At 44.8% G+C, this 22,307-nt stretch overlaps 1 protein-coding gene across 4 annotated transcripts in view; it reads right to left on the bottom strand.

Annotated features, from left to right (window-relative positions):
* Window positions 1–22,307, bottom strand: part of HEG1 (heart development protein with EGF like domains 1) — a 90,332-nt gene that overhangs the window by 28,730 nt on the left and 39,295 nt on the right. For 2 of the 4 annotated variants that reach the window (XM_032149948.2, XM_058437404.1), the window contains exons 6-13: window positions 19,734–20,033; window positions 17,602–19,011; window positions 15,425–15,541; window positions 14,694–14,813; window positions 10,574–10,677; window positions 7,558–7,616; window positions 7,153–7,313; window positions 2,968–3,102 (exon numbers count right to left, since the gene is read on the bottom strand). In XM_032149948.2, the coding sequence (XP_032005839.1) occupies window positions 2,968–3,102; window positions 7,153–7,313; window positions 7,558–7,616; window positions 10,574–10,677; window positions 14,694–14,813; window positions 15,425–15,541; window positions 17,602–19,011; window positions 19,734–20,033 (2,406 nt within the window). Of the gene's footprint in view, window positions 1–2,967; window positions 3,103–7,152; window positions 7,314–7,557; window positions 7,617–10,573; window positions 10,678–14,693; window positions 14,814–15,424; window positions 15,542–17,518; window positions 19,012–19,733; window positions 20,034–22,307 lie in introns of those variants that run through there. The other 2 variants (XM_058437405.1, XM_058437406.1) reach the window with 2 other exon arrangements.

The raw sequence follows: 22,307 nt of genomic DNA, 5'->3' as shown, positions 1-22,307 counted from the left end.
AGCCTCCCAAAGTGCTGAGATTGTAGGCGTGGGCCACTGTGCCCAGCTGACAGTGGCATCTTAAAAACTCTTTTGTTCCCTTGCAGGAAATTATATCTAGCCATGTCAATCTTTTCCCATCTTATTTGCTGCCTTATCATCCACTCGTTCATTCAACAGACATTTGCTGAACTGCTCAGGACATGGTTCTGGCACTCAAGGCAATGGCAGTCGGATTAAAGAAAGAGACATGCAAACAGGTTGTGAGAATTCATTGCCAGGTGTGGTGGCTCATGCCTGTAATCGTAGCACTTTGGGAGGCCGAAGTGGGTGGATTGCTTGAGCCTAGGAGTTTGAGACCAGCCTCGGCAACATGGCAAAAGCCCATCTCTACAAAGAATACAAAAATTAGCTGGACATAGTAGCAAGGACCTGTGGTCCCAGCTACTTGGGAGGCTGAGGTGGGAGGATCACTTGAGCCCAGGAGGTCAAGGCTGCAGTGAGACTTGATTGCGCCACTGCACTCCAGCCTGAGTGACAGAGCAAGGCTTTGTCTCTAAAAAGAAAAAAAAAAGAATTAATCATGATACCTGCATGATGAAAGGAAGCTAAGAAACCTATGAGAGGGATATCTACTTAGATTTTATGTGTAGCTTTGAAAGTCTGGTAAAGACATTTTCTGTGAGACACCAAGCACATTGTGTGTGTATGTGTGTGTGTGCACACGCACACTGCAGAGAACATACAGACTTGCTAATGTATAGCTTGAACTGTAGTGATTTAGAAAACACACACTCCTCTATCTGATATTTATATTGAGCCTTGATTTGAGGTGTCAGTGCTCCAGCACTGATGGCCAGAAGATGTCACTGCTAACCCATCAGAACCCAGCCTAAAGGGCTGTGGCCCAAGAAGCTCCGGAATCCACTCCTCAGAGGCCTGATGGTGCAAATACTGCTGAGAAAGGACTTCACAGGGTCTCAGCAACAAGCCCAAAAGCGAATCAAGGTTTCCTTATGCCGCTTCTTGGGTCCTCACTTGGTCAACATAAGGTTGCTGGTGCCTGTGTCAGCACACTTCGTAAATCTTTCACAGCTATTGAAATCTTTCACAGCTATTGTTAATGCTAGCCTGTAACTGAAACAATTATAAAACTACTGACTTGGAAACAGAGGAAGTGGCCGCAGGCCAGCCAGAAGCAAAGGTGGTAGGGCCATTGTTGAGACACTGTTCACAGGGAACACCACAGCACTATGCCCATACCTCTGCCCACCTTGTGTCAACCCCTGTCAGCAGCACAGCACCCCAACACACATGGATGTTAGCCCAGCCCCCTTCCCACGTGAAGATGGGCTCAACTTCTCATTTGTTTTCTTTTTTTTTTTCTTTTTCTTTTTTTTTTGAGACGGATGTTGCCCAGGCTGCAGTGGCACAATGGCGTGATTTCGGCTCACTGCAACCTCCACTCCCTGGGTTCAAGTGATTCTCCTGCCTCAGCTTCCCGAGTAGCTGGGATTACAGGCATGCATCATCACGCCCAGCTAATTTTGTATTTTTAGTAGAGACAGGGTTTCTCCGTGTTGGTCAGGCTGGTCTCGAACTCCTGACCTCAGGTGATCCGCCCGCCTCGGCCTCCCAAAGTGCTGAGATTACAAGCGTGAGTCACCGCGCCCGGCTCAACTCCCCGTTTCTAAGAGGTGCAAGGAACAGTTTGCATTAAAGCAGATAAGATCGCATGAGGAAGAATCATCTCTTTGTAGCAATGTGGCAGTCTGGCATGGCACTGAGACATGCAGTGTGCTAGTCACACATCAGGACTTAGGCCCAACACAGAGAGCTGGCCCTCCCCTTCAAAACCCATCACAGGTCCCACCTGGAGAGCTGATGATGAGCACTTGAGAAGAACTTTGCATCCAAACCTAACAAAGTCCAGAGGGTCTGAAGCTCAGGATAAGAGTGCTGCCCTGAAATATATTTTTATCTGTGATGAACAAGTCCTCTCATGGGAAGTCCTGATAGAGAAAAGTGGCATGTCACCTCGCCCCAGTATGTGATTTTTATTCAGATTCCAATAACATCCATTGACATCTATCACCAGCAAGGTGTTGACTGAGTAGGAAAACTGGCCACCCATCATGGCCTTTATATCGTTAGTTTTTCTGGTGATTGCAAGTTGCAGCAGCCTTTTATAAGTCAGGGTGTGTGGTGCTCTTGGACCTGAATTAATTTTATTTTAAAGCAGTATTCTTGGACTACATTCTTTGAGCAGTTTTTCCCTCAAACTAAATGAATTTAAGCCTCACCTTAAAGGTTAGTAGAATTAGATTTCTGCTCTCAAACACTTCATGAGACCTTTAAAACCAGAACTTATTAATTCAACAACAACCTGGACCAAATACAAGAGCAGATGCTGACGGCTACAAAGGGCCGCTCTATCCACTGCCTTCCTTAACTCTTAGAATAAGTCTCCAATAGAGGATCACCATACCCATTTCGCAGAAGAGGAAACTGAGGCTCAGAGAAACAAAGTGACTTGCCCAAGGTGATACACGATCAGTGAGGCAGAGTCAGGCTCTGACTCTGGCCTCAGCTGCCTCTGAAAGATATAAGCCTGAATCCATGCTTGTACTTTCACTTTAAAAGATTAGCAGACAATAGATAAAGTTTTGGGAATTAAAACAATAATTTTTCTAACTTCTTTTAAATGGAAAAAAAAAAAAAAAAAGAAAAGGCACTGCTACCACAGGCATTCCATTCTCTCTTCCTTTGAATTTAATTGGCCAGACTAGCATGCACCAGTCAAAGATAATGCTATTATTCCAAGGAGATAATGTATTCAATCCTGCCATGAGCAAAATAACAAGAACCAGTTACCCTCAGTTTAGAATGGTCACACCTAAGCAGACAGAGAGAGAGAGCAAGAGAGAGAAACAGCACTAGGCAGAGTCCCAGGACTGGGCACAGAACCCCAGGCGAAGCTGTGGCTACCTCGGCAGGAGTGGTCCATCTTGTTGAACTGAAAGTATCCCGACTTGCACTGGCACAGGGCAACGCCGTCCAGGTCAGTGCAGATGGAGGTGTCTTTGTCACACTCGGGACTCTTCCGCTTGCACAAGCTGCCCGCTGGAATGGAAAAACAAGACAGTGAAACAAAACAAAACCTCCTCCACTTCAAACCTTCAAACCTCCTCCACTTCAAACCTTAAAGCCTCCTCCACTTCCAAGCTCATGCATCTGCATGAACTTTCTATTTCAAGAGGCTGAGAAGAGTTTTCCGAAAAGTCTCCACAGAGCAACACTCCTCTCAGGAGTCCATCTGCACTGCCTTCTGCCACTCCTCCGATCAGCCGCAGGCTGTGCACCAGCGTTCCCCGTTGAAAACACCCTCACAGCGTGCCGTGGACCGACTGAAAAACCAAATTGGAATAAACAGGGCCCTGTTCCCTCCTCTGGTGCTCACTGCAAATACAGCCCTTAACGGCCCTGTGTCTTCCAAAGGACTGCGGGGGAAGGATCAGCACAACCAGAAAATACAGCCAAGTTCTTGGAAGCCAAGACTTGGCCTAAGAACAGGAGTGCAGGCCAGACCTGTCTAAAGTGGAAGTACATCTCAGCTCTGCGTGTCTGCATGGCCTAAAGTGGCACCTAGCACCACTCCCTGTGGCAGGGTGGCTTGCTGTCCTGACAGCGTGCTGCCTACAAGAGACTGGTGATGAGGAGGGGTTTGAAAGACAATCTACTTGCCCTGGGCTGTAGTGTAATTCTGTTTATCAGGCAGTCTCCCCTACTCCACTGATGGGTTCTTGAGTCTTCTTCATCTCTGGGTCTTCAGTGCCTCGCACAGGGACTGGTTGGTACACATGGCAGCCTGTCACTGACCAGGCAGAGAGAAACAGGGGCAGGCAGAGAAGGAGCCCATCTTTCAGGCTTGCTACCTCATTCACTTTAGGGCCTTATTCATCTCATGGATGACAAAGAATCATTTCATTATTATCAGAAAGCATTTCCTGTGGGGCATATGGCCCTGTGTGAAGTTGTGCATCGCAGACACAATGAGGGTGCATAGGCCTACCATGTACATGGGGTACACAGAGAAGAGAACAAAAATAGGAAACCAACTGGATAGTGGATAGTACCTTATTTACACCCATGTGCAGGGCAAGGCAAGCTAGATATTTGCTGTTGTTATTGGGGGGCAAGCTCAAGTTCAGAATGGGAAGAAAGATGCAAGAGGAGGGGCCATGTATCTCTTGTGCAGGGAGGAATGGCTGCCAATTTTCCAGGCATGGTCTCCCATTTCCCACCCAAAGGAGGAAGCCAACCTATTCAGAAGCCAGGTACCCCTTTTAATGCTGCAAAACTGCCCCTGCCCAGGCAGGTTTTGGTGACATGAGCTGCCACCCCACATGGGGTTCCTGACATCTGCCCCCTTTTGTGAGTCCTGAGAGCTCAGGGCTGGTAGACAGCCTGGTCACACGAGGTAAGCTTAGGACACAACTCTAGTTCTCAAAGCTGAATTTCCTGCCTTTATCAGTGGAAGCTGGCATGCTCAATCAGAACCACATTTGTGTGTGTGATAGAATTTCCTTTGTTTATTGTAAAAAGTTTGTATTTAAGGGAGAAAAATTAAAAATGGAAAATCTCACCAGGTAAACACTGCAAAGCTGGCACCAGGGAGGTGATGAACTTCCACAATCCCTCATCTCAACTCTTTGAAGGCTTTGCCAGTCCTCAAACCTTAATATAAAGTAATTCCTCCAGGGCAGAAACCTGTCCAGGCTGACACTTGCCTTGTCCAGCAGCCAGCCGGAGTTGCCTGGCCTGATTAGATATTTTCTGGAAGCCAATGTCACGTTTTCCTTCCATCCTGCCCATTAATCCAGCCTGCTGGCAAGTCACTCTGCTGAAGCAACTGTGCCCTGCACAGAAGCAGATCCATGCAAAAGCATGGGACACAGGCCCCACTTCTGCAGTGGAGGAGCTGCTACCCTACAAATTCTCACAGAATATTCTACCATAAATCCATCCAATAGGACCATGTAGAATCCCATTTTCATATAAAGCCTGGCAATGTGATTTTGCTACATTCACAATTCCCATGGTCTTTCCTGGGCATAACATCCGCCAAAACAGACAATGAGACTCTAAGTAAATCTAAAGCTGAGACATTCCATGGGGGATTTCCAAAGACTAAACCTCTGGAGATGACAAGAGCTGCAGTTCTTTGAAAGGCAAGGAAGTGAAGTGAAGACAGAAAACCCTCCTTTCCAATGGCAGTGTCCAGAGTAGCTCAGCACTGCCCTTATGCTAGAAACACCCAGATGTCAGAAGCTGTCAAGGCCACCTCTCTAGCACTCAGAAAGGTTAGCATGAGACCAGGCTGGTCTTGGCAAAACCTGGAGAAGACCTGGGAGGAAAAACAGGGAAACAAGCCTGTTTTTTTTCAGCCGATATGCATTGCTGTCTTTGTTCTCACGGGCTCTGAAAGGAGAAGTAAATAGGAACTTCAGCAAGGCAGCAAGGCAGCAAGGGTGAGAGGTACTTTCCCATAAACCATATACAAGCAGTTGGAAGAATGGGAGTCAGAGGATAGGTAGGGCTGCCACGAGCAGGCTCTTTCAAATCCAAATGGCTGGCACTTGATTTGCAAGGCACTTGATTTGAACGCATTTATGGGGCACAAAAAGTAACCTGGTACGATGCTGATCACATAAAATGTACTCCATAAATATTTAGTGAACTGAAAGGTGACTTTCCTACCTCACTGGGGAGGACAGCTTGGTACCCTTGAATCCTTGTCAAGAGAAACAAAAAAGTAAAACCACAGAGTCTCAAAGTTTCGAGCATGATATAATGGGGCACGACCTTTCTACCTCACTCCCCCATCAACAGTAACTTCAACTTCAGAAAGTTTAGCTTTTTTTTTTTTCTCAAATTAATAACAGACCTTAAATGGGCCAAGCTCCAGCTCTTATCCCAGAATGAAGGGCTAACAATCTGGCTCCCAAGCTCTGTAATATACATGCCCACTCCAGAAAGCTCTCTTGACCAGCAGTTCCGGAACCCAGGCCCACTGGGAATATCAATGTCATGGATCTACCAGCAGACTGTTACAACCTGATATCTTCTACTCATGTCCAGCATCTGGATGCCAGATGGGCAGTTTAGACTAGATTCTCCATCCTTTGCCAGCCCTACTTGTGTAGTAAAATGAGCTAACTTTGATCACATAGCACGTGGCAACAGGGACAAGCCCCCTTTGCAAAGAAGTACTTTAGATTCCAGTTGAGTTTTCCTGTCCTGGAGGTGAAACTTCTCCTCCAAGACCCAAACTTCCCTTTTGAACTTGTCTGCAATCCCTTTCTTCATTTGCCTCACACCAGAGGCACTATAGAAGCTTTTGACAAAACAGACAAAGCAAGAATGAGAAAAGGAAAATAATTGTTTATGGCGCCACTGTGGGCATTCTGGCCTCCATTCTTCTGGTTTTGTTTCTGTGCATTTATAACGTGCAAACGAACAAACACAAACGATGGGGAATACTGCACATGCTTTTTTTTTTTTTTTTTAACCTAATAATGTATCATGATGAAGGTTTTGGTGGTGGTTGTTTATTTTGTTTTTTGAGGCAGGGTCTCACTCTATGGCCCAGGCTGGGGTGCAGTGGTGCAATCATAGCTCACTGCAGCCTCGAACTCCTGGGCTTAAGGGCACCTCAGCCTCCCATAGTACTGGGATTACAGGTGTGAGCCACTGCCTCTGGCCAGATGAAGGTTTTTTTGGGTCATTGACAAGCATGTACATTCTGTTTCCCCAAAGAGAGCAGGAACTTTTCAATGGAAAAAGAATGATTTCTGCTTTGTCACATCAGCTCCTATGCCCCTCTCCCTCCCATGTCAACACTAGATAAAATAAACAGAAGGAGCTGCATGCCAAGGACCAGGTGTCTTCAAGGCTTGTGTACAGGACTCTGGGTGTGTGTGTGCATGTTTGTACATGCATGCACACATAAAAGAAGATGCATGTGCACAAAGGTCTTTGACTTAACACCCATGCCAAAAATAGGCTCTGTAAGGGCCTTTCCTGGGCCTGAGCCCTAGATGCCTTGCATATCCATCTTAGGTCTGTGCCTAACTATATGGGTAGGGTCCTCCCAGAGGGCTGCCCTCTTACCTCTAAAGATCCGCCTCTGAGATCCCAAGAGCTGGCAGACCTCGGTAGAGGACTTGCAGGAGTTGACACATTTCTGCATCCTATCAGCCAGGTCAAATAGCGTCACATTGGAGGCCAGGGAAAAGGTTGTTTGCAGTGAGATCACCACCGCGTTGGACTCCCTATAGGCAAAGTTTGTGGGTTTTTAACAGCCCTGAAATGACATGTGGGTTCCAAGTCTTTTGGAAATGTATGTCATCGCCATTCTCCAGTGATGGAATGGGAAAGCAAGAAGGTCAGTGACCTTGGCCCTGGATTGCCCCATGGCTGGGTGAAAACAGCCCGGTTTTGTTGCTATCACCCATGTTAGAACAGCCTCCCCTTTCTACAGACTAGTTCACAAGCAAATGTAATTCTGTTACTTACCTAGAGGCATGAACTGTAGATCGGATGTAACTAGGTAACACTGAAAAACACATATTTAACTGAAAAGAAGAACAAGCCTGTTGTTAACAGTGAGTTAGACAAAAGCCTTGGACCTAGAACCAGTTTCCTATTTTCAGGATAAAACAGGCATTTTCTAGCCATCAAGTTGTCAGCAGGCGGCTTTGCACAGAAGTGGTGTCCTTTTTTTGTTCCCCTCTTAAATGCCTTTCTGTTGTTCCACGAGTACAAAGAGAAAGAGGCAGAGAGTAAATCAGTGGGGAAAATCTTGGCAGGAAACGATGTTCAGAATAGCACCCTTGGATGCAAAACATCTTCAAAGAAGCAGCTCTCTTCTAAGGCCCAGGGTTTCAAACAACTCAGAGGCAACTGTTTATTTGGACTTTGCATAGTGAACGAGCTGCACTGGAAAGGCTCCTTTCAGCTACCCTAGGTCTGACAGGCCCCACATAGATGCCTCATAATCTACAATGAGTTGACCTAACTCAAAGACAGGTCTTCTTCAAAAAGGCTCTCCGTGAGAAATTACATTACGTGGGTCAAGAGCCCTTTTGTTGAGAGCAAATTAAGAGCTACTCTCCCTATGTTTGCCTTGTGCCCTTGGAGACGGCAGAAAAATCCCTCTACAGCATGAAATATCAGGCCTGCTTCCCTGCTACCCTGCACAATAGGAGCTATCGGGACTCCCTTCCCGGAGTGGAGGGTCTCAGTACTAGGCCCAGTGCAGACCCACCTGTCTTCAAGGCCTGTGTATCAGATACATGCCACTCTGCAGAAGACGGAGGCAAACATGGGACATTATCAAACCCTTTTTATGACATCAGTTTATAGCCTAATAGCAATGATTTATTATTGTTGTTTTATTATTAACCTGTTTTTCCAGGTTTGGTAAACAGAATAACATCTCGGGAAAGAACATTTGAGTGGCTTCCTCAGCCAATGATGGACTAATCTTCACTCTTTCTTGGGGGCAGGTATGTTACATCACCAGCAAATTATACATTGATACTGGGCAAAAAATAGCAAGTCAAATAAGTCACTGAGCGCCATGTAATGCAAAGGACTGCACTTCTGCATAGAGTTCTAAATCCCTGTACTATCTTAGCAGGAGATATCGACCTGCAGCATGACCAAGGGGCAGCTGTGGCGAAGGGACAAGGTATAGGATTAGTAGACATAAAATTCTGCTGTGTAGTAAAGAATTTAACCTTGGCCCAGGGAAGTCAGGCCTTTGCTCTTGGGAGGCCATCTGGGAGGCCATCTCTAAGCCCTTGGAATGTGCTGTCTAATAAAAACTTCTTTGTTTACCTGGGGGTGCTGGGCCGTACCAGAGAGTCCAACAATGTGATTTATGGTGGGGTTGGGTAACATGGTATCAGCTCAACTTCTAGAGGGGCTAGAGATTGAGGTCAGCCACATGACAAAGCCCCAGTCAAGGCTCTGGAGAGCTTCCGTGGTTGGCAGTACTCCCTGCGTACTGGACACACTGCTGCCAGGAGGAGTTAACACTGTGCAGGACTCCTCAGCGGGAGGACAGCTGGAAACTCTGCATTTGGAACTCTCCCGGACTCTCTGCCCTGCGCGTCTCTTTCCTTGGCTGATCTTAACCTGTTGACTTTCACTGTAATAAACTGTAGCTGTTAATATAATCACTTTTAGTAAGCTCTGTGACTCCTCTAGTGAATTATTGAAACTGAGGGTGATCTTGGGGATGCCTGAACTTGAAATTGGTATCAGTAGTGACGGTGGTTTAGTGGACTGTTCCCCAACTTTGCACCTGCTCTGCGTGGACTCAGGCAATGTCATTCACTTCCAGACCTCCCGGGGTTCTATCTGCAGACGTGCTGGCAATGCCTGTCACAGGAGTGTGCAATCTGACATCATCCCTATCATGAAGTGAAGGCTCAGGAGATAGAGAAATAGAACTGGACCCGTATTTTACACAAATAAAGTCCAAAGTCCTATAGAAATGTATAATTCTTAGCTAATATACTAACTCTTATCCACAAAGAACAAGTAACATTGAGATTGGAAATCATTCATCTCTGAAGTTTTTTAATGACAAATTTCAATTTTCTGAACCTAGAGCTTAAGAACTCACTGTATAGACGAGTCAAATCTCTGACTCAGATAGCAGTTGAGGAGCAAAGTTTATTATATGAGCTTCATTTTCCTCTCTTCTTTCTTCCTCTCCATTTTCCTTTTTAGTTGTTGCTGTTTTGGGGGGTTTCTTTTGTTTTTGAGACAGGGTCTCACTCTGCCACCCAGGCTGGAGTGCAGTGGTTTGATCACGGCTCACCACAGCCTCAACCTCCGGGGCTCATGTGATCTTCCCACCTCAGCCTCCTGAGTAGCTGGGACCACACGTGCATGCCACCAACCCTAGTTAATTTTTGTCTTTTTTGTAGAGACAGGGTCTTGCCATGCTGCCCAGGATGGCATTTTTCTTTAAAAAAAAAAAAAATTCTGATAAAAAGTAGGCAAAGAGGGAAAGAAGTAGAATCAAAGACCCCTTGGTCATCTACACAGTGAGTTCTCAAACCCTAGGACATCAGGATTAACTGCTGCACCTTTGGCATTCCTTTGAGGAAAAAGAGTATCATTTCCCCAGGTTCCAAAATACAAGGGGAAAGTCACACAGCCTGTCAACAGCAGATGGGACCGTAAGATTTTCTGGGTCTTTCCTCCTCACCAACAGCTCCTGCTGGTGCCTGTCATTGGCATGTCTGTGACTATGAGTTTGCACATGGAAAAGAAACACAAAGGTGCAGATAAAGACTGTGCATGAGGACACATTTGAAGAAACTCTTCTACTGGGCACCAATACCTCACTTCCATTTCTGAAAGGCTTTTTATTTTACCATGAAGTTTCCCTTCTAAATATAACAAAAGTGAAGAGCCCAGGAGACACAGCTGACCCCTAGGCAGTCCCCTCTTGGAATAAAATCTGTTCTAGGAAACACAAGACGAGTAGAAAGATGCCATTCAGGACACTTACCGTTTTGGTGATCTCATTTTCAACTTCTTGTAGGTCTGAATGTTTTTCCACAGTTGTATTAAGAAAAGTTCTCTTTAATTTAAACTCTGTCACGAAGGTTCTAACTGCAAATGAATATGTAACTTGTTAGATTACACAACAGAAGAACCTACGCAAGGCTGTGTGCTTGCAAATCTCTGGGGTGTCCAGCTTTACTCCACCTCACAGGACAATCTCTGTGCATTTCTTTCTCCTTATGGGCGGAGACTCCCTCTCCCTCTTCTAGATTTTTCTCTAGCAAAGTGAGCATCTACTGGACGGTGCTGAAGGCTTAGAGTGAGCAAACTTTTGAGAGAGAGAAACTCCAAAGAGCCTTTTTTGTATGTGCGAGGCTGCTAAGAGAAGGAGCCTTAGCAATGTCCCTAGGATGGCCTCCCGCACAATAGATGCCCAAGAAAGCTGCTACAAAGAAGAAAGATGAACAGGTCTAAACAATGTCATCCTAGGAGGAGGGAGGGAGATGTGTTAGACACTAAAAATGCTCCTCAGGCCTCATCAGGCTTTCGACAGAGGAAAGCTCTTGTCCTCCGAGGTCTCCAACTGAGTCATGCCCTCCACTTCGAGGGAGTGCTTCAGTTTCCTCTTGTCCTTAGAGCCACCCCCATCCAAACACCATTCCTCTTGGTCAGAGGAAATTCCCATTTTATCATTGATAAAGGGGGCTTCCAGAGGTCAGGCAACTTCCTAAGAAAGCTCACCCAGGCTCCCAAGGGCCACCATTGGCACTGGAGCATGTGCGTGTCCATCTTCAAAGCTCTCCTTTCCCCTATAACGTCTGTGCCCTGAGGAATCTGATATCCTAAGGACACCCAAGGGGCTTGAGAGAAAGAAAGGTGCCAAGCATGTGTCGTGGGGCTATACTCCATGGGGCTGCCGACTCCATGATTATAAGCCACATAATGACAACAGCCCATATTCAAGACACTGTTGGGTTCGGAAATGAAAAAAAGCAGCCTCATTTTCAAGGCCCATTTCACTCATAAATAAAATTCCAGTTAACATCAAATTGTGCTGATTGGGCCTGAGGGGAATGGGACTTACAAATGGGCAGGCAATCAAAATTTAGTATGGTGTGTTTCATTGCTGGCTCTTATCTTCCTTTATATTAAATGCTTATCTTTCCCTCCAGATGGAAAACAAATAACTCAAGACACAGAAGTCCATGAAGCTGCTCTTTCCCCGAAAGCTTGCATGCTGAATTGAGAAAAAGACCCACAAATGAGCCAGGGAAAACATTTAACATCCTATACTTACTGTCTAAAGCGCTTAATCCTTACTTAACATCTTTTTGCTTGTTCTACAGTTCAGTGAAGCCAGCTGCTTAGGACTCTTTCTGAGCAGCAGGGAGCTCTCTGAAAACATTCTTGGCCAAATGAAAGCATTTCAGCATGCTCTAATTTGCATGTTCCTCTGATGTTTATGAACAATGAAGCTAAATGACTTGAAAAGGGAAAGATGATTGTGAAGGCGATAGTGCTGCTCTCCTCCTGAGCCGTGCTACCCGTGGAACCCTCTGCACACAGGCTTCCAGAACAGTGGTCCCGCTTCTTCACTGTCTCATCTCACGTGTCTAGGCTGATACCCAGACTCTCTGTATAGAAATTCACATCGCAAATGTCAGGTACATAGATCTATTCTGAGTCAGGAGAGTAAATGTGGCATCTGCTTTTGGTGTGAATATAAAGATATATCAGTTTCATTCCAAACCCTGTACTCACTCCAGGCAGGGTTTTTTGTTTTTTTTAAAGACACTTATACCTTTACGCCTGCAGTTACAGCACCTGGCTTTAAGTAGAATTTTTACTTCCAATTTAAATGTTGATTTCCCTATGTTATATAAATGATTTTTTTGGGAAAGAGCCATAATTACTACTTTGTATTCAGCGCAGCTTATTGTTTTCAATGCTTTCAATTCTGGTCCAAGAGTTTGAAGACTAAAGTTAAATGATACCTCCCATCTGGACAGCTCTTTACCATTTTCAAAGCTTGCTCAAATATATTACTTTATTTGATCTTCACAATAATCTTGAGCGGGAAGCAGGACAGATGGTAATCTGATTTTACAGATGAGGAAATTAGGGCTCAGAAGCCATGTGCTATAGGTGGTGGCCCTGGAGCTGGAAGCAAATCATTTGAGTCCTGGGCAAATACACTTTCCCACAATCCTTAAAAACAAAATCATTTCCAGCTTCTCTATTCTTAAACTGAAAATTCCTGGCTATATGTTAGTGTGTGGCTAAATAGTTTACTAAAATGCAAGTAAATTATTAGAATAAAAGAAATTCTTTTTTTTTTTTTTTTGAGACAGAGTCTCGCTCTGCAGCCCAGGCTGGAGTGTAGTGGTACAATCTTGACTCACCACAACCTCCACCTCCTGGGTTCAAGCAATTCTCGTGCCTTGGCCTCACAAGTAGCTAGGACTACAGGTGTGTGCCACCATGCCTGGCTAATTTTTGTAATTTTAGTAGAGTCAGGGTTTGACCACGTGGATGAGGCTGGTCTTGAATTCCTGATCTCAAGTGATCAGCCCACCTTGGCCTCCTGAAGCATTGGGATTACAGGCATGAGCCACCACGCCAGGCCAGAATGAGAGAAATTCTTGGTTTTGACTGATGTCTCTATTTCTAGATCCTTCTTTTTGAAACAATGTTTTGACTTGATCTTTGTTATTTTAAACAATTTTCAAAATTCTACCGTTATTTTGGTAGGGTACTTCTTAAAAATTCCCTTCAGCCCACAGGTAATAGCACATTCAAAGGATACAGACATTTGCTCTCTCAAAAACACTGAGCACTTTTTGTGTGTTAAGTGTCACACTGGGCAATTTAAGACGATTGAAAGATGAGTTATTTTATCTGCCAGTTTCCTTACTTAGCTTAGAAACTCTGTATCCAGCCGGGCACAGTGGCTCACACCTGTAATCCCAGCACGTTGGGAGGCCAAGGCAGGCGGATCACTTGAGGTCAGGAGTTCGAGAGCATGGCCAACATGGCGAAGCCCCTTCTATACTAAAAGTACAAAAATCAGCCAGGCATGGTGGTGCATGCCTGTAATCCTAGCTACTTGGAGGCTGAGGCATGAAAATCACTTGAACCTAGAAGGTGGAGGTTTCAGAGAGCTGAGATGGTGCCACTGCACCGCAGCCTGGGCAACAGAGTGAGACTCTATCTCAAAAAAAAAAAAAAAAAAAAAAAAAATCAAAACAACCAAAAAACCCTGTATCTTTCATTTCTAACTTCTTCAACAAGTTATGTATTAAATTTGACATTCTAACAAGGGTCACACCCTGCAAGCAAGAAAGCTCCTAAAATTAACACATTATCGTGTAATAGAAAGAGCTGTGGGCTGGAAACCAGGCTTCCCACCAACCCATTACGTAAGCTTAGCCACTTAGCCCCTTGTGAGGGCCTTGGTTTTCATCTGGTTTGTTTGTTTGCTTTTTAACTTGTAAAATGGAGATTATTTTCAAAATCAAACAGCTTCATGAATCTATCAAATTAGCGAACAAAATATGACAAATTGTGTGATAGTTAGGACAGCAGCTTTCTCAAAATCTATCTGCCTATGAGCAAGAGCATGAAGATCATTTTTAAAAACTGAAAGAATGTGTGAATGTGGTAGGACAATCAGAGTTTTACTCTCTCTTTTCTCCATCTAAATTGTTTTTTTTTTTTTTTACTATGTAGTCAGAATAATCCTGTTGACTTTTTTTTTGCTAGCTCCAGGGTGGAGTGGTTAAGCAAATAATATTATACAAAAATGATGGCATAATATGCCATCATTAAGATGTTTGTACAATGTTTTCAACAACATAGGAAAATGTTGAAGATATAAAGTTTATATAAATATCCTAGGATTTCAACTATGTAAAAATATACTGCACATCAAAAACATAATGCAAAGTAGGGTGTTCTGTCTCCAAGTATTAGAATAATGGACAACAGCTTCCACTTTTTTCTATATTCCTTAAGTGTATAGCTTGGACAAATACTGATTTTGATTAGGAAGAAAAATAACAAATGTTACCTTGTGAAATATATTGTGGTATGGAATAAAGTCCGAAATAGACTAAGTCTCTTACCCAAATTGCATATCCCTTTTTCCAGCTGGTATCCAACCGCGCATTTGCAGATGAAGGATCCCTGAGTATTGTTGCATGTGGCCGTGGATGGGCAGGGGTTCGACAGGCATTCATTCACATCTGTAGAGGAGAAAAAAGAACATCTGGAATCTGTAGCAAACAGCAAAACCATAACCCAGTATAGTAAATACTTACTAAGGGCCAAATGGTGCTAGGTGTGGTGAGACCCCAAAGGATGAGTATGAGAACACCCTTGCCCTCAAGGGGGTTGCCATCTATTGATGGTGGAGGTGGCCATATAAACAACTAACTGTAAATTCAAGACAAGATTTGCATATATGGGGGAAACAGCAAATTTTAATGGAGGGGAGAATTAAAGACTGTTTCACATAACATCTGGACTACAACTGGAAGGACTTTAATCAATAGATTAGGGTGGCAGCGGGGGGATTCCAGGCTGAGGCATCAGCACAGTAATGTCCAGGGGCAGGAATAGGGTACAGTGTGGCAGGAGTATTGGGAACAGATACAGATCAGGAAGTCTGTCAGTGCCACACTACAGTTCCTGACATTCTCCTGCAGATCACAACCTACAAACATGCTAACTCTCAAGTAAGCAGGGTATTAACTAAAACAGCGTATTTGTCCACATTTTGGAGGAAAAAGGAGTTTATTGGGTAGCCCAATGTGGTACTGTAGTGCAGACCACTGGGCATTACTTTTTCTCTTACCCACACTGCAATCATCCCCTTGCCAGGAAGGCGGGCACCTGCAGTGGTAGCCACGGCTGGTGTTGTCTGCGATGCATTCGCCACCATGAAGACAAGGGTTCACGGCACAGCTGTTGACTACAAACACATTCCAGGAGTAAAGCAGTTAACCACACAGGAAATGTAAAGGCAGCTCTAGGTAAATATTTAATTCTCCCAGCTAATATTTGATTCTTGCTTATTTCTGTTTACTTGCCCTGAAAGGCCACATTACAAAAGTAAAATGGGTTTCCCAGAGGTGCAGTGGGACTGGGTCCTGGTACTAGCTTGTGTCCAGATACAAGTGTTAGACAATGGGATCCCTGAATGCAAGAACTGATTGTAATCAAATGCTGCTTACAGGTCACTCCATTCAGGATTGATGATTATATTGCCTTTGTGACACTTAGGAAATTCTACTTGAATCAATGCCAATTGAAAGCACACTTTAGGGGGAAAAACGATCTCTGATCAACTCATCCCCCTGCTAGAAGATTTACTCTGTGTGCGTGTGTCTGTGTGTGTTCGCACGTGCCCTGCCCTTTCTCTTGGGCTTTATCAAAATCATAGTATCCTTTACCCCAAAATCTCCAAATGTAACTGAGCCTCCACATATTGTGCCATATTTAGAAAATGATCAGAGTTGAGCAGCTATGTAATATGCTGCATACAGGTTTCTGACATACTTAGAGAAGCCGAAGCCTACAACATAACTGCATTGTCTGCAAAAAGGAAATCAGTGGTGGAATGAAAAAAAGAAGGTAAAAGTCAAGCCTTCACTCAAAAAACAAATAATAGTAACCCTGAAAACAAATGAGCTAAACCTAAAGATGGTGTTCCTATCCTGTATTGCCATGTCAAGTGTTATCTAAAATCACCCATAGAAGCACAGCACTTATATAGCCAAACACTAACCCATGAACACTGGCACAAAAAATATACTAACAGCCAGTGAATCTGCCTCTAATACTTGCCTACAGTTGTAATCAGAATGGCTAATGGCTTTAAGGGAGACTTGTGAATTAGATTTCATCTGGCACTGGAATATATGTGGCCTCTGAAACTGAAGGCTATAGGCCTTGAAGCAAGGCTCCCAAACTTCCCTGGAGAAAGAGCCACCTTTCATTTCCCAGAGGTGCACAGATCACTGATACAAAGGGGCACTGTGGGGCTGGCATGGGGGTGGTTTGCTTATGAGCCTCCAGCCCAGGTTGATTGTGGCTGACAGGTTGGAACTGTGCTGCTCACTGAGCTTCCTGCTCCAGCCACTACAAAGCATCATCTCTTCTTTCCTTCTTCCCTAAGATACCAGTTTCCATTTCACTCCTTCTCCAACAGCAGTTTTCCTTTCCCGTGTCTGGACAAGCCAGAAGTGTAACTTTGAATATGACATGAAAAGCTGCATCATCCTACTTCCTTCTACCGTTCCTTAAATGACAAAGGATCATTTGGCTGGCTTTACTCTCCTGGTACCAGCAACTTCAACATGGCTATAAAAACCCTAAGTGTGATGTAAAGGAGCCCTGGCCATGCAGTCACTGTGGGAAAAGGTTAGTTCACCATCTTTTCATTTACATGTCTCCCCACTCCCATTTATCAACTAGCCACACACTCTTTGGGAGACAAAGGAGCTTGGGCTTCCCTGGATCAAGAGAAGCCCAGTGACGCCAAGAAGCCCCCTGGTGACTGGGGAGCCCCTGACTCAGAGACTCTGGGATCTGATCCCCACGCAGATACTCAGTTGATCCCTGTCTCAGCCAGGCCACCTAAGCTTCTTTACTTGAGTTTCTCCACCCTGCAATCCTGCATCACTGCCCTCCTCTGACCTCTGAGAAGTTAAAGGCATGCTTGAAAAGCTCTTACAACTACAGGGCACTAAAAGCTGCAATGGTACCATCTACTGATGTGACACATGGCCAATGCATCCTTTCCTCTTTATTCAGGAAGCATTATGCAACACAGGGGTGAGAAAATTAGGCCCACCCATGACCTTCTTTTACATTTTAAGTGTTTCAACAGGAAGCATTTTAGGTCACAAAACAGAAGCTATTTCAAATGCCAGCCATTTCTACAAATTCACATGAACCCTGAGCCCCATGTAGCTCTCAGTGCTGGACTGGGCCTTGCAGTTAACATGTGCTTGTGTGACTGCGTTTTACCTGAGGCTGAAGAGGACAGTGTGGTTGGTGACCGTGTGCTGCTCTGAACAGCAAAGGTGGCAGATTTGGGAGCCAAGGCTTCAGCCGTGGAAACAACTGTGGTCTGGGGAGAAGGAGATGTTCCGAGGGAATGTGAAGCTGGGCTGTACTCTGCTGTAACGCCAAGCTTTGTGGTCATTTCTTTTGCTGATGTGGGTACACTGGTCAAAGGGATCAATCCAGTGGTAGCATCGACATTCACTTGGTTCCTTTCTGGGCTGATGCCACCTTCTGTTGAGATTTGAGGAACTAGAATTTCAGGATGGGTCAGTGAGAGCTGTTTTCCAGCTGTAGTCTGTATGGCTATAGGGCCAGTGACCAGAGATGCTGTGCTTGACAGGGTGCCAGGAGTGGTCAAAAGAGGCTGAGAGGTCTTCAAAATGGTGGTTGTGAAAGTTGGAGACATTTGTGCTAAGTTGGTGCTTGTGGCTGGAAAGGTTTGCTCTGTGGAGGACTCTGTTAAGGATGAAGGCAAAGGAGAGTTCGTTGTTACAGCTTTGGTGGACTCTGTGGGCAGAGACACCAGGCTTGGTGACTTTGATTCTGTAATGACTTTCTCTTGGTGTGGGGTGCTCTGGTTTTTAAGGTCTGCAGTTTGACTACTATGGAGCATTGTCATGAATGATGTCATTGTTGATGTCTGAACTGATGTCACAGGAGTCTCCCTTGCCCTGGGCAGGACTGGGGTAGAAGATGACTGTGGTAAGGTTGTTTGTGAGACAGAAAGTGGGGCAGATGTAGATGTCATTAAGGATACTGGTAAAGGTGATGGTGAGGAAGACAACAGTGTGGATGCATCAGAGGTAGACTTTAGTAGATGCACAGAGGCCCTGGTTGATGGTAAAACTGATGAAAATAAATGGTGGGATTGTGACACAGAGGGCAGAGGCAAAGGAGGCTCTGAAGAAGAAGAAGAAGAGGAGGAGGAGGAAGAAGAGGAGGAAGAGGAAGAAGAGGAAGAGGAGGAAGAGGAGGAGGAGGAGGAGTCACTAACAAACTCAGCGTCAGTGTCCAGAACAACCGAAGTGTTTGGCATATTAATGGTGGGTGCGTAAGATGGAAGGTTGGATGTATGCAGAACTGGCGACTCAGTAGAAGGCTGAGCATATTCCCCGTCATAGGATGAGATGTTACTTCTCTCAGTCTGAGCATGAATAAAGGAGGAATACTCTGAATGTGAAGAGTTTGAGATCTTAATATAAGAAGTTGAGCTCTCCACGATGTCTGAGGATGAACTGTTATCTGTAATGGACAGTAATGCCCGTTCTCCTTTGGTGAAAGTAGATGACAGGTAGGTGTGGTCTGTGTGGTCGCTGGAAGTCCTTTGTTCAATAGCTGTGCCACTCACTTGACCGTAGCTAATCCCAGTGACTGTAAACGGAAAAGCCAAAGTTAGGTCAAGTAAAAGAACAACAAATCTCTGAAATATGCACTATCAAACAGACTTTCAGTGTCATGAAACTCAATGAATTCAAGTGGGTGAAACACTTGCTTTGGAGAGGTGGTTTTCAATGGTGAGCACTCTGAAAAAAGACATTGTGGGCAGGCAGGAGTGGTCGGTGTCTCCTCTGAGCAGACTGACCTCCTGAGAGAAGCAGTGGTAGCGGCAGTGGAAATGGTAACAAAAAAGAAGTGGGGACTAAGGGTCTAAAAATGGAGAGGAGTTGCAAATTCCCTCCACATGCCTTTTTCCATAAAAGCAAACTGGTATCTGAAAAGCTCTTAAGACCCCAAATAGAATAACTGTTATGCCTAAATGAAAAAAGGAAAACCTTCCCAACTTTCCATTCTGTAGAATGAGATATTTCTTTCTCAGGAGATTGACCTTAGCCACAAGTGGTTGGTCTCTTATTTTAAGTCTCCCAGCAGACACTATCCCAAATTCCTTAGGTGAGTGTGTGTGGAGGCCTGGGGGTAGGAACCGGGGAGGGGTATTCACCTTCCTGAGGGGGGAGAATCTAGAAAGTTCTCTCCATAAAGAGCTTGTAAGGCACTTTCTGGCTTGACAGCTAACTGAATCATCCCAGGACTGTGAGTAAATGAATAGATGAGCTGAAGGGATGTGTTAAAAGAGACTGTGGAAGACACCCCACCTCCGAGGGCACTGGAGGCGGCCAGTGACTGTGAGACCAGGCCTATGTCGTCCGTCACGTTCACGTGCAGAGAGGCACTCTCTGTTTCTTGGGGCATGGCCACTGCAGGGCTGCCTGCTTCCCCAGAAGTCATGCTCATGCTGGTGTTGGTGAGGGTGACAGACCGCAGTGTGCGCTCCCCATTTCCAGTGACAGTAGCCAAGGTGTGGGTGCCGAGAGAGGGCACCCCAGAAGTCCTGTCCTCTGCATTGGTGGAACTGTCACCTAGCACGTGGCCCGGCTCTCGGCTGTCTTCCAAGGCTGAAAGTAGAGTGAGAGAGAGGATGGCTGAAAAATGCAGGGCTGGAGCGACAGGACTGTGCACCAAGCCTCACTTCCTGGGCTACGGGAGCCAAGACGCTTTCCCGTACTCTTAGGGTCTTTATCTGAGATGTCTGTTGCTCTTGCAAACATGGCTCAGTGATTGAAACCTCAAGAGGAACTGTGGATCAGCACATCTGTTCAGGCACCCTGGATTTATAGGAGGGTATATTACTTTAGCAAATAGGATCGATACTGGATTTCTGTTCAGTGATACACAATAATTATGTCAGAGAAATTGGTAGTGGTGGTGAAGAGGTAAACAGTGGGTGAAAGACTAATAACCCTACTGGGGCTTTAGACATTTTCACAAGGCCCAGGAGGGAGGCCACAGTCCTCCTTAGAAGGCTTTTCCTCCCGGAAGGACCAGGAATACATGAATGGCCACAGGGCCAGTCATTCCATGGCATTAGTACAATGGCAAAGAAACAGCCTGAGGTGGGGGGTGAAAGGTGGGCTTGTTTTTTGTCTTCTTTTATTTTTTAAAATGCACGTGTTTTATTCTATTGATGGGGATGGAATAGGGAAGACGACACATGAATAAATGTCCTTTTCATTCTCTTTTGGGTATGTGTTTATGCTACAAACCTAAAGGGTCTTAGAACTAATCTTAGATTGTTAGATTATCAGATAAACCCTTCTTTTCAGAAATGATGAAAATGAGGTCCAATTCTCCTTGGCCTAAATCCTTCCTAATCTGGCTGTATAAAAACAAAAAACAAAAAACAGGCTCTTTCCTGGTTCTTATTCACATTCCCAGCCCAGACTGGCTGTCAGTACCCCATGGCCATGCTTTGATGGAAAACAGTGTAAAGCTGAGTGTTGGCTAAATTCATTTTGGGATAGGTTTGAATTGACAGAGACAGGAATGAGTACAGGCCACAGGCATCACTGAGAAAGCCAGAAGCCAGAGAGAGATGCGACTCAAGCCAGTCTGAAGGGCTCAAGACCTGTGGAGAGCCAACCAGGAGAGGCTCAAGAGCAGGATCTATCTGAGTACGATTTCTCTGGGCAAAGAGAAAAAGGCCTTGGATGGGGAGATCCTAAACTCCCTGTTAAATGAAATTTAGGCCGATGACCAAATCAGGGTTACAGGCTTAACAAAGTAGAGAGAGAGTCAGACATGAAATGGAGACTCTGAATGCAGAAAAGGGAGTGGGCCAAGAACTCTAAAAGGCTGGAGTACAGAACCCCGTCAGCTCTGGGTGACTCTGAGGGAACGAAATAAAGCATTGTGTTAACCCACAGTGAGATGGTTTCAGGAATGTGACTACTTTCTATCTAGCTCTTTATAACTGAACTCCAAGATCTGATCACACTGAAATCATATGTTCCTCGTGAACCAACTGAGCATTAATTGCAGAGAAGAGCGTACTGAAGAGATGAAAAAGGGAAAGGCTATGAAACTCAAGATCCTGGTTTGAGAAGGCAGAAGTCCTGACCCCCACAGTAGTGAGGGTGAAAAATGATTCCTTTTGCTTAGGAGATAGATAATGTGTTTTCCAGGCACAGACATAAAAGAGCATAAATATCCCCCACTCGTATGTGCGGCATTCTTTCATGATAAGCATATGCTTTTCCACATCACATGAGAATAAATGCTAATCTTTCTCCTCAATTAGGATTCTCATATGGGGGAAATGAAGCTATAACTAGTGATGGAGAAGTAAGAATTTAAACCTATTCAAAGCTTAAATGATAAGCTAATACATTTTTGCTTTAGTCAGAATATACTTTACATTGATAAGAGACTGCTGAGAATTGTTTTAAAAAATTATCCCTAAGCATTATTAAAAAGAAACATCAAAAGAAAAATTTTCTCAAATTGACAAATTGGACTTCTTCAAATTTAAAAACTTCTGTGCTACAAATGATTCCATCAAGAAAGAAAAGACAACCCACAGAATAGGAGAAATGTCTGCAAATTATATATTTGATAAAGGACTGTATCCAGAATATGCAAAGAACTTTTTTTTTTTTGAGACAGGGTCTGTCTGTCACCCAGGCTAGAGTGCAGTGGCACGATCTCAGCTCACTGCAACCTCCGCCTCACAGGTTCAAGCAATTCTCCTGCCTCAGCCTCTTGAGTAGCCGAGATTACAGGCACGTGCCACTGTGTCTGGCTAATTTTTGTATTTTTAGTAGAGACAGGGTTTCACCATGTTGGCTGGGCTGGTCTCGAACTCCTGACCTCAAGTGATTCACCCACCTCGA

Source organism: Hylobates moloch, unplaced genomic scaffold, assembly GCF_009828535.3.
Source record: "Hylobates moloch isolate HMO894 unplaced genomic scaffold, HMol_V3 SCAFFOLD_4, whole genome shotgun sequence".
In the NCBI taxonomy this organism is placed as follows: domain Eukaryota; kingdom Metazoa; phylum Chordata; class Mammalia; order Primates; family Hylobatidae; genus Hylobates; species Hylobates moloch.
This window is presented reverse-complemented; position numbering and strand designations above follow the sequence as displayed.